This window comes from Myotis davidii, unplaced genomic scaffold (genome assembly GCF_000327345.1).
Source record: "Myotis davidii unplaced genomic scaffold, ASM32734v1 scaffold6, whole genome shotgun sequence".
Lineage (NCBI taxonomy): Eukaryota > Metazoa > Chordata > Mammalia > Chiroptera > Vespertilionidae > Myotis > Myotis davidii.
Window position 1 is genome coordinate 9,687,382 of NW_006383011.1, and position 12,672 is coordinate 9,700,053.

The 12,672-nt window shown below is 34.6% G+C and overlaps 1 protein-coding gene across 1 annotated transcript in view; it reads left to right on the plus strand.

Moving 5' to 3' along the window:
- The window catches only part of CCDC88A (coiled-coil domain containing 88A), a 105,433-nt gene that overhangs the window by 25,797 nt on the left and 66,964 nt on the right, over positions 1-12,672 (plus strand). The window contains exons 3-5 of the mRNA XM_015557854.1: positions 1,269-1,377; positions 6,149-6,218; positions 8,589-8,647. Of these exons, the coding sequence (XP_015413340.1) occupies positions 1,269-1,377; positions 6,149-6,218; positions 8,589-8,647 (238 nt within the window). The remainder of the gene's footprint in view (positions 1-1,268; positions 1,378-6,148; positions 6,219-8,588; positions 8,648-12,672) is intronic.

Consider the following 12,672-nt stretch of genomic DNA (forward strand, 5'->3'; position numbering starts at 1 on the left):
TCTGTTTTATTTCATTTAGCATAATGCCCTCAAAGTTCATCTATTTTCTCATTAAGGACAGAATTTCTTTATTTTTTTATGCCTGAATAATGTTTCCGTGTGGTGTGTGTGTGTGTGTGTGCGTGTGTGTGTGTGTGTGCCATATTTTATTTATCCATTCATCTATTGACAGACACTTTGGTAGTTTCTATGTCTTAGCTATTTTATATACTGCTGCAATGAACATGTGGGTGTAACTATGTCTTCAAAATAGTGATTTCATTTCCTTTGGATATATACTCAGAAGTGGGATTGCTGGATTATATGATAGTTCTATTTTTAATTTTTTGAGGAACCTCCATAGTGATTGCACCAATTTACATTTTCACCAACAGCATACAAGGGTTCCCTCTTCTCCACACACCAACACTCGTTATCTCTTCTCTTTTGATGTAATAGCCATTGTAACAGGTATGAGGTGATATCTCATTGTAGTTTCAATTTGCCTGATGATTAGTGGTGTTGAGCACCTTTTCTTGTATGTTAGCCATTTGTTTATCTTCTTTGGAAAAATGTCTGTTCAGTTTCTTCGCCCATTTTAAAATTGGATTATTTGTGTTTTGCTATTGAGTTGTATGGAGTTCTTTATATATTTTGGATATTAACCCTTTATCAGATACATGATTTGCAATTTTATTTTTCATTCCATAGGTCGCCTTTTCATTTTGTTGATGGTTTCCTTAAGAACCTTTTAAGTTTGATGTTATTAAATCTTTGCTTTCATTAAATCTATAAAGATTATCCAAGATAAAAGTGTTAACCTGTGTCATCACTGCATTCTTTAATTTCCCTGGGATGTTGCCTGTTCACATATCCACTCTTCATTATCCAGTGAGAAGATAGGACATTTATTGGTTATTAGCCCATAGTTTACATTCTTGATTTAAATAGCTTTATTTTAGGTTATGGAAAAAATATATTTATTCAAGGAAATAAGAGGTTATTTATCCAAGGAAGTTGTAGAGACAAAATGAGAATGAAGGGCAACATCTGACTTGTGTTTCAAGTTTATTTTGCTATTGTCTTAGAAATATCAGATGCATTTTTATTCATTAGAAGCACAGAATATGTTTCAAAGTAATCATTTGTCGTTTTGAATCATCTCTCATAATGTAGATGAATGTACAATTTGTTTAAAGAAAAATATATGATTATTTTTAGTCATCTATAGGTTAATAATATATTTCAGTATAATTTTAGTTCAAAGTATTTTTTAAAATTTCTTTCAGTAATCCTAAATCGGAGAGTCAGAGAGTAAATAAAAAAGTCAACAATGATGCCTCACTTAGAATTCATAATCTATCCATTTTGGTGAGACAGATAAAATGTTATTATCAGGTAAGTGTTTTTTTCCCCCATCTATTATATTTTAATAACTGCTCACATACATTGTCGTGTTACTTAGGATCAATCACCTAACAATGCTTATTATATGCCAGGTACTGGTCTGTTTCCTGGAGATAGAACAATAATGACATAGTTCCTTTTATGCAATGTTAAGATACAAGTAAGCACTTCATCATTATCTAATTTCACAAATAATTATATTTTATAAATTTTTAAAACTAGTTCTCAGTTTCCTGAGATTTGTATAATGCAATATTTTGTTAGCTTGCTCTAATTATGCCTTTCAAAAGTGTACTTTTTATTGTTCTTTTTAAAACTTAAATTGGATGCATATTTCACAATTTAAATATGAGCATTCTCAAGGTTATCAATATACCTCTAAGAATTGCTATAGCTGCATTAGACAAATTTTAGTATGTTGTATTTTTTAAATGTTTATTCTGTGAATTTCCTAATTTTTGTTATGATTTCTATTTTTAGTTATGAGTTATTTAAACTATGCTTTTAGATTTCCAAAAATAATGGTATTTTTAAAGCAATTTGTTGAATTTTGGTCAAAGAATTTGGTTTGTATGATACTGACTTTTTGACATTTGTTAAAAATTACTTGACTTGGCCTAGTATGTTGTCAGATTTTATTAAAATTCCATGTGTGCTTGAAAGAGATGTGTATTCTTTAATTGTTTGGGTGCAGAGTCAGAGCAAGCTTGTTTGTTAATTGTATTGTTGAAACCTTTTGCAGCCCGATTAATTTTGTCTCTTGATCTCCCAGTTATTGAGAAAGATGACTTGAAATCTCCCAATATGATGATAGATTGGATTGGTCAGGTTTTCCTTTGTACACTTTAAAGCTATGTTATTGGGTGCAAATGAGTTTCCTCACAGTGTTTTGCAGATTTTATTCTTCTGTCTCAGGATTCTTTATTGTTCTGGAGAAGTCAGCTATCAGTCTAATTTTTTAAATGTTTTCACTCCTGGCTGCTAATTTTGTCTCTTTTGATATTGACTTTTTACTATTCTGTTACCAGATATACTTCAAATATTTCTATTAAATGTTTACTAGGCTTTCTTAACTCTATCCTCCATGTTTATTAAATTTTCTTTTAGCCCTAGCTGGTTTTGCTCAGTGATTAGAGCATTGGCCTGTGGACTAAAGGGTCCAGGTTGAATTCCAGTCAAGTGCACGTACCTCAGTTGCAGGTGAATCCCTGGCCCTGGTCAGGACATGTGTGGGAGGCCAATCACTGTATCATTCTCACTTCGATGCTTCTCTCTCTGTGTCTCTCCCCCTCCCTTCCACTCTCTCTAAAAATCAATGGAAATTAACAAAAAATATATTTTTTTCTTCTATATTCAATCTTGTGCTAAATTCTGAGAAGTTTTTCCAAATTATCTTTTCAGTTTGCTGATTTGCCCTGCATATTTGTCAAATCACTGTTTTACCCACTGATTAATTTTGACCCTCAATAATTATATCTTTCCTTTCTAGAAGCTCTGTGTGATCTTTTTTCATGTTCTTTTCCCCTTCATTTTGTTTATTAATTATTCTTTAATTTCTTCGTTTACTTTTTTAGAAATTTAAAATTTTCTATTTTAGATTTTATGTCTGATAATTGCAAAATCTGAAATCAGATGTGTAGGGATCTGAATCTGCCTTGTGTTTTCTTTTTTTTAAGTTTTATTGCTTAAAGTATTACAAAGGGTATTACATATGTGTCCCTTTTTGCCGAATCTGCCTTGTATTTTCTGTTTGCTATTTATCATGGTGGTTGGTGGTAGCAGTGGTGGTAATGGGGTGTGTGTGTGTTTTAATTGTGAGATCATTTTGGGAGAAATTTATCTATGGGAATACTTTTGTGTCTGGGCCAAGTATTCCTTGCTTCAGAGAAGATTTGTTGCTTTTCTTACAACCAACCCAGAACTACTTTTAATTTATTTTAAGCAGCTTTATATTATTTTAGAATCAATAGTTGTTTACTATAGAAAACTAGGAAAAATGTAAATTATGAACAGTTCCAGTGCCTTATAGAGATTACCACTATAGTGCCTGAATATATATACTTCTGGATCTCTTTTTCTGCATCTTTGTATAATGATGTACTTAAGTGTTTACATACATCTTTTTAACTGGTACTATGTTATTCCAAATCCTTAGGGAAACAGCCCTCCTCAATATCTACCAAAGGCTAAGAAAAACAGCTTTTTCCTTGCTTCCTGAGACAGGACTTAACTTTTTCTGTTTTATCTTTTAACTGAGAAATTATCTTTTTACCTTGTTTTGAACTTAGTCGTATATTTAAACATTTTTTTAATCATTCAGCATTTTTAGATTCCTTTCTAATATCTAGTACTCCTTGTTGCCAGAAATAAAAGTCTAAGCTAAATTTTTTATAAATATTTTTAAGCCCAGATGTTAATAGTGCCAAGATGATATTAATAACGATTTTCTTTTTCTTTTCTTTTTTATTTACTTATTTATTGATATGAGAGAGAGAGAGAGAGAGAAACAATGAGTTGTGATTCCACTTATTTATGCATTTATTGGTTGATTCTGTATGTGCCCTGGACTGGGAATCAAATCCGCAACCTTGGTGTATCAGGATGACATTCTAACTATTGAACTACCCGGCCAGGGCTAATTTGCTTTTTCTTGACTGTCACTCTTTTTTTTAGGCATATCTGTATGTATTTCATTAACATTTGCTGGATGACCAGTTATACCTTTTTCTTTTCTTTTTTTTTCTTTTTTTGGTAAAACCGTGCTCTCCTTTTAATTCGTGTTTCCTTCTTGGTCGCTACTTTGGTAACAAGTAGGTCCCCACCTCTCAAGAATATTGCATCTGAACAGGCTGAGCCAGCGTCAGTGTGAACACAGGCCCCAACCAGGGCTTCTGGAATAACAAGAACAGCAAAACCAGCTTCTTCTTTTTAGAAAGTCTCTGTGAGTCGGAGGGTCCAAAGCTCCACTCTCTAGAAAGAAAACCTGGGCCTCAATATAAAAATGGAAACCAAAATGTATCAGAAATGAAGCCTAGTACCCTCATATACTCAAGGTCAAGATGTTTTTTGAGAAATAAGTATCTGATTATCTGGCCTCTTGTATTAGGAATGGCCCCATTCCAGCATTTTTAAAGGAAGATGTTTTTGTTTCTATTTCATTTCCCAAACGGGTATAAAATCTACTAAAAGGGAGATAATGAATCAGAATAAATCAGCTCACAAGAGACACTCCTAGATAATGATTTTTAGTTGCTGAGAGTATTCAGCACATTATTTCAAAGTGGCAAACTTAGAGGTAATCTCAGAGGAGAATTCAAAAACAGTAGCCACAGTCACTGGTAGAGGAGTTATGTGAGATACAAACATATAACCCCATGTTTTTCAGTGTATATGTCAAGGGGCCAAACCCCCTGATCATCAAAATAAGTTATTTTGTACAATATAGTGCACAGAACAATAGAGGGGAAGACTTCCTTGGAGAGTAACTGAAAGGCATTTGTTCCCCACCGGGGCCACTAGCCATTCCCCCCAGGCACGGGCAGTTCCAGTTAATGTCTCCATTGGGCAGGATCAATCCATGCTCCTCGTATGGGTCATTGGGATCGTCAGCCACCAGCTCTGCATTGCTTGGAGTTTCATGGTCTTCTTTGGTCACAAATATAATTCGATCCTTCCCTTCCTGCCGGCAGTAGGCCATGGCTGCAGCCCAGCGCTCAGACCTTGCGGCGGTAGCGGCGGCAGCCTCTTTTTTTTAATCTAAGTTTGAATACCGGTGGACTAATTTAGGGCTAGAAGTGATTGAATATTATAACATTTTGTCAATATTGTTTCAGATATTTAAATCATAAAATATCACTGATAGTTGAAATTCTCCTTGTACCACTCTCCTATGCCCTTCCTTTAGAACCAGTTTACCAAACCATCTCTACTTGCCCCCAGGTTTCTTATTCTTAGGTAAAATGTTTCAAAGGCACTTGTGTTATATCTTCAGAAATAGATCAATCATCTTATTTACACAATTAATAGACTTACTAAAAATATTTTTTATTCTCACATGGCCTGCTTTAATATGACAGATTTCAAGTTAACAAAGTTTAATGCAGTTCTTGTCACCTGTTAAATTACCTATCTTTTGGAAAAATCAGACTCCCCGTATTAACTCCAATATTTAATAAGGTTCATCATTTTTAAAATTTTATACTTTTGTTTTACTTCCTACCCTTCCTACAAGGCACTGGGGATTGAGCCCGCAACGTAGGCATGTGCCATGACTGGGAATCGAACCAGCAACCTCTTGGTTCCTGGGTGGATACTCAACCACTGAGCCACACCAGCCAGGCTCAGGTTGATATTTTTAGTGCCCTCAGAGAAGTAACAGAAAACTTAATCTTTTATTGAGAAATACTGTTTAATAATATAACACCTAAAACTCAGATTTCCAAATAAATATTAGACCAGTTCAACTTGACACTTATTTTGTGGGTGCTTGACATATTTTAATAACTGAAGTCTACCTGATATTATAATTTAGTTATTTAATTCATTAACTTAAAGTTACAAAAGATTTAAAACCTTACATATATTTTTTTCACATTTTTTAATTTTTTTGTGTTTTTTTTTAACATTTACTTATATTTTTAAAAGCCTTTTAAGTGCAGTATAGCACGCATGCTGAGAAGTGTACAAATCATAAGTTACAGCTTGTTGAGTAATTACCTAGTCAGCATTTCCTATGTAACAACCTTTGGATATCTTTTTATAGGAGACTTTGCAGCAGTTGATCATGATGTCATTGCCAAATATCTTAATTATTGGCAAAACCCCCTTTTGTGGTAAGTGTTAACGTTAGCATAATGTGATAATAAAGTCTTTGCCTTTTGTAATACTAGAATGCTTACCCAGATCTTGCTTACTTACATCAACAGACCAAGTTTTTCATGACTCTATAGGGAAAGCTGGAGGTAATATTCCATTTTATATAGAGAAAATAAACTCATAATATTTGCAAGTTGTGGATGGGATCAGACATAAATTTTCACTAAGTCTGATGTTTTTTTCTACTACACCAAATTGATAGTTTTCTGTGATAAGTTTTAGTGTGTCATAAACAAGGATAGAAGATAATGTAGCTGTAGGCTTCAAGGAACATAACCTTAGAAGTGTTTTTGACATAATTTTTAGGTTTCTTTTTATATATCTGCTATGTACCATTGCCACAGTTGTTTGAGTCTAAGGTTTTATTGATTGATATACTGTAATTTATAAATATAAATTACTTCTGAATGGAAAGATGAGAACCAGTTTCTTAGATCATTTAAATTATTTTTTTCAAAAGTTCCTATACTTTATTAGATTTTAAAAATGTGACATATTTAGAGTTTTAATTTTTGAATAATTGAAATTAGCAACTACATAACCATTTCAACAATGGACTTCTTCTAACAGGCTGCATGTAACCCAATAAAGTTATTTTCTCCAAATCGTACCTCCACCAAAATAAAAACTAAAATCACATAGCTGTTTTTATTGAAGAAACTACCAGTTAGATGGGGGTGATATTCTGGGATATTTGGCTATACAAATAAAAAATGAAAAAATATTTTGTATGTAGAATGGAATTATTATTTTTTTTAAAATATATTTTATTGAGTTTTTACAGAGAGGAAAGGAGAGGGATAGAGAGTCAGAAACATCGATGAGAGAGAAACATCGACCAGCTGCCTCCTGCACACTCCCCACTGGGGATGTGCCCGCAACCAAGGTACATGCCCTTGACCGGAATCGAACCTGGGACCTTTCAGTCTGCAGGCCGACGCTCTATCCACTGAGCCAAACCGGTTTCGGCAGAATGGAATTATTTTTATTTCCACATGTATTTAGTAATTGCCTACCAAGTAGGGAGCAACAATATAAAGAAAATGGTCTATGCTCTTCAGGACCTTGTGTTTTGTTGAGAGCTATAGATTACTGGGAAATCATGTAAGAATTGGTACAAAATAGAGATATGTAAAAATGTTAAGACATAAAATATGGAGCTATTACTTATTCAAGTTGGCAGATTAGTGAGGCTTGGGACCATTGATGGTTAGGTCAGAGAAGACTTCACAGAGGTGTTTCATACAGCGGTGCCTAGGATTGTGATTAGTAAGTAGAGGGACAAGAGGGAAGGGAAGAAAGGCAGAGTAACAGAAGTTAAGGCAGTTTGTACGTATTTATATTGAGGGAAAGGTGATTAATGTAGCTAAGAAAGTAGGCTGTTTCATGGAGAGTAGGAGGAAATGTTTGAAAAGAAGATTATACTTTATCAAAAACCAGATTGGCCTGATGGTGAAATTCTGGTCCAAAGAATTGACTTTTTTTTGTCTGCTGAATGTTTTAAGCAAACCTCAGTTGAATTGGATAGCAAATGTGTTCTTCAGTTCTGTTACAGACCATTAATTCTGTCCAGCTCATTATATACATTATTTTTACCAGTTTTGCTGTAACTGACAAGGTTTTGATCCTCATGAACCTACACAGTATAAAGCCATTTAAATTTTACTCGTAGATGACTCATACAAGATATTTTAGAAATAAAACAATAATAGGCCTAAATACAGTGGTTCTCAACCTGTGGGTCGCGACCCCTTTGTGGTCCAATGACCCTTTCACAGGGGTCGCCTAAGACCATTGGAAAACACATATTTTCGATGGTCTTAGGAACTGAGACACTGCTCCTCTATTTGTCTCCAGGCGGGTCCGCCCACATGCAGATACGCCACATACGAGTAGCCAGCGTATTAAAGGGTCGTGGCATTAGGAAGGTTGAGAACCACTGGCCTAAAAGAAGCCTGATATGTTGGGAACCATTTTGGCTGATCTTGGGGTATGTCCCTATATCAACAGTTCTTAATTTAGTATGCTGGTGTAGTATAATCATTTATGGAAAAGTAGTGGATTTATAGTTAGCATACTTTATTGCACAGAACTTTGAAGCCTATTTTATCTATACTGTAGCTCCTCAAAATTGAGATCCTTGTCCATTTCTCCTGCTATTACCACATTGTGCACACACAGCTGTTTTTTTTAAATTTTTCATTGTACTTACATTCTTAATCTTTTAGTCAAGTTGTGAATATTACCTATAGACGTGCTTCTATCGATATAAGAAAGAGAATTGAACTAATGTAAAATGTTATACTCAGTTATTGTTTTTATTTTAGAACAAGGCACCGAAGAAGTTAAAAAGTTGCTTTTACTTTTACTGGGTTGTGCAGTTCAGGTAAGTTTGAAATTTCTTCATTTTTCATTTTGTAACTTCTTTATGCTTTTTTAGGCTCTAGTTTCTGAAAGTCTTCAGGATGGGCCATTGGTTTTCAAAGTCTGTGTTAGAGATTTTAGATTTTGAAGAAAAAGAGTTATCCTCTTACTTTATTTCAAATTTTAGTTATATTACCAGATAGTCATATGATCTAAAATCTTTAATTATTCTTTATTCTGAGGCTTCTAAGGGCCCCAAGTTTTTCAAGTTTCCTTAAAGATACCTTTAAAAACCTCTCAAAACATCCTTATGATTAATGCATGCATGTGTGTGTGCTACTGAAGAAAAGTGAGAATGGCAATATAAAGGAGACAGAAATTACGAAAAATGTTTTAGGAGTCTGGGTTATTGTTATATTGCCCTTTTAATCAATGACTAATAATAATAATAATAGCAGCTATTACCTTATATAGGTTTTCTTAAAATATCTCTTTTTCAGATAAGGGAATTGGAGTTTATGTAGGATGATATTTAAGTTATCCAAAATTAAAACACTTATGAGAGTCAAAAAGGGGTACTATTAACAATTACAGTGGCACTGCTTGTATAATCTGGGACTGCCCCAGACAAAAGTGGTTGCTCTAGATTTAGGTCATATTGTTAGTAGGCCAGAGAGTTGAGATTCAACTTCAGTCTGATGTTTCCTTTAATCAGTCAATATTTGGATGGATTATCACAACGATACTTTAAATTTTTCATTAAATTTATTGATTTTAGAGACAGGAAGAGAGACCAACCCTGAGAGAAACAGAGAGAAACATCAGTTTGTTGTTTTACTTATTTAAACAGTCATTGGTTGATTCTTTTATGTACCCTGACCAGAGATTGAACCCACAACCTTTGGTGTATCAGGACGATGCTCTAACCAACTGAGCTACCTGGCCAGGGCACAATGTAAATGTAAACTATCTCAGTTCTTTATTGAATGAAGTGTTGGTAAACCAATAATGTGGCCACTAATGATGTTTTACACACGTATGTTAGAAATAATACCCAAAAGAGTGTTGGCTTTTAGAGCTGACTGCTTGGGAGCTGTATATACAATGTATGTTATTAAAGTTTCATGCTGTATAATGTACAGGTGTTTACTTCATAATTGATCTCATATTAAATGAAATATAGTGTTTGTAGTCATTGCTGTTCTAATTTGGCCATCAGATTCTGAGTTAGAAGCAGCTCTAAATTATTTACATACAGCCTTTGTGTACTGTATTTGCTTTTAAAAATAATTCTATTGGTGAATATTATATAAATTTGGACAACATAGTGACACTATATATTTGGTTATTACTTTTGGCTACCATTTAGTTGTTATTGCTAGTTACTAAAAGTGATAGTAGCAATGGAGCAGAACCAAGGACTTTTAAAATGAACAGTGTAGAGAAAGCCTAAAATATTAAAGAAGCCATCATTATCATCATCTGTAAAGGCAACAAAAGAATATTATAAAAATCTAAGCTGCTTCCCCCTCCCTTACTATTTTCTGTAGTTAACATGATAGTATCCCAGATGCTGGAAAATGAAAAGAATGCCATGGAAATAGTGGTGCTTTTTCTTACTAAGATAAATAAAGCATTTCATAGTTACTAAACCAATTGAGTGTTTCCTAAAAAAATTTACCAAGACTTTTTTTAACTATTGATGTTCATGTCATTTTCCTTTATTACTAAAGTAAAGCAGAACTATGTAATGGGCCTGTTTTTTAAAGAACTACTTAATCGCCCTAGCTGGTTTGGCTCGGTGGATAGAGTGTTGGCCTGTGAACTGAAGTGTCCTAGGTTCGATTCTGGTCAAGGGCACATGCCTGGGTTTCGGGCCCCATCCCCAGTAGAGGGCATGCAGGAGGCAGCCAATCAATGATTCTCTCTCATCATTGATGTTTCTATCTCTCTCTCCCTCTCCTTCCTCTCTGAAATCTATAAAAATATATTTAACAAACAAAAATACTACTTAATGAAGCCATGCTAGAAATCACCAATTATCATATTAGATATGTACATTTCTACTATGTACATGCAATTAAAACGGGATTTTCTAGCAATGCTAAGTATTCTTAATTTTTCCTATTAATATATCAGCTGGTTATGATTCCCTGTACTTTAGATTCACATAATCTGGGAAGGGTTTCAGGGGTGAGCAAACTTTTTGACTCGAGGGCCACAATGGGTTCTTAAACTGACCCGGAGGGCCGGAACAAAAGCATGGATGGAGTGTTTGTGTGAACTAATATAAATTCAAAGTAAACATCATTACATAAAAGGGTACGGTCTTTTATTTCAATAGTTTTATTCATTTCAAACGGGCCGGATCCGGCCCGCGGGCCGTAGTTTGCCCATGGCTGGTTTATAAGGTAGATATTATTTAAAATAGTCATTGGAATAGGGAGGAAGAATAGTTGAGGAGATTAAGGCATAAGAGAAGGCACAGAATGGGAAAGTTGTGTAAAGAGTAATTATAAATATGCATCAGTATGATATTGTAAAGTAAGCTAGAAAATAAAGGGTATTATTTTCTTTTATTAATTTTTTAAAGGTTTTTAATTATAGTTTACATTCAATATTGTTATTTTTTAATTTTGTATTTTGTACAGCATTGTGGTTAGACAATAATAAACTTTACAAAGTATTCTCCCTGATATTTCCAATATCCGCCTGGCACCATACATAGTTATTACAATGTTATTGACTATATTCCCTATGCTGTACTTTATACTACTTTGTAACTACGTATCTGTTGTTCTCAATCCTTTTACCTTTTTCACTCAGTCCTGCAACCCTCATTTCCTCTGGCAACCATCAGTCTATTTTCTGTTTCTATGAGTCTGTTTTGTTTGTTTGTTTATATGTTCTTTAGATTCCAAATATAAGTGAAGTTATTTGGTATTTGTCTTTCTCTGTCTGACTTATTTCACTCAGCATAATACCCTCTAGGTCAGGGGTGGGAAATGTCTGGCCCGAGGGCCCTATAAGGCCAAGAAATCATTTGGTCTAGCCCTGCCAAGGGATTGGGGGTGAGTTAATTAAATGTTTGACCAAATATAGCAGGCTAGTTTTCAAGTTGATAATTTTGTATGACCCACGAATGATGTTATAAATGTCCACATAGCCCTTGGCAAAAAATAAAATTTCCCGTCTCTTCTCTAGGTCCATCCATACTTAGTAGCCATTTGTAGCTAGTGATTTCTGTGTGGACAGCACTGATATAAAACATTTGGTCTGATTATTTAACTTCCGAGTTTGAATCTTCTCTCATTCTCTTTTCCATCTTGATAATCTTTCTTTTTTCTGCCCTTCAAAATCCTATGACATTCATTCTATATTCTTTAAGAAAGCCTAACCTATTGATAAAGCATTTGCAGCATTCATAAGACTTTGTGGGTATTTTAAGTGTAAAGGAAGAATCTCATTGATTTGTGTTATGACTGTGTTAAGGGCTGAGCTCCTAAAGGTAGTGTAAATAAAGAAACAGCGGCTTTAGGGCTTAGGAAAGGAAAGAGTTTCTGTTTAGTTTAAATTGAAGGCAGACAGCAGGGCCAGCGTGGCTCAGTGGTAGAGCTTCGACCTATGAACCAGGAGGTCCAGGTTAGATTCCCGGTCAGGACACATGCCTGAGTTGCGGGCTCCATCCCCAGTAGGGGGCATGCAGTAGGCAGCCGATCCATGATTCTCTCTCATTAAAAAAAAAGAAAATTGAAGGCAGACAGATATAACAGTTGAATTAGGGGACTGTCCCTTTAGTAGGTTATAGTCTCTCACTATTTTATATGCTCATTAGCTCAGAAACTATGTTATAAGTTAACATTTTCAAAAGCATTAAATTGAAATTTTATTTTATATACTAGAGGCCCGGTGCACAAAAATTTGTGCCCTCGGGGAGGAAGGGGGGTCCCTCAGCTCGGCCTGTGCCCTCTCGCAGTCTGGGACCCCTCGGGAGATAACAACCTGCTGGCTTAGGCCTGCTCCTGGGTGGCAGAGGGCAGGCCCAAT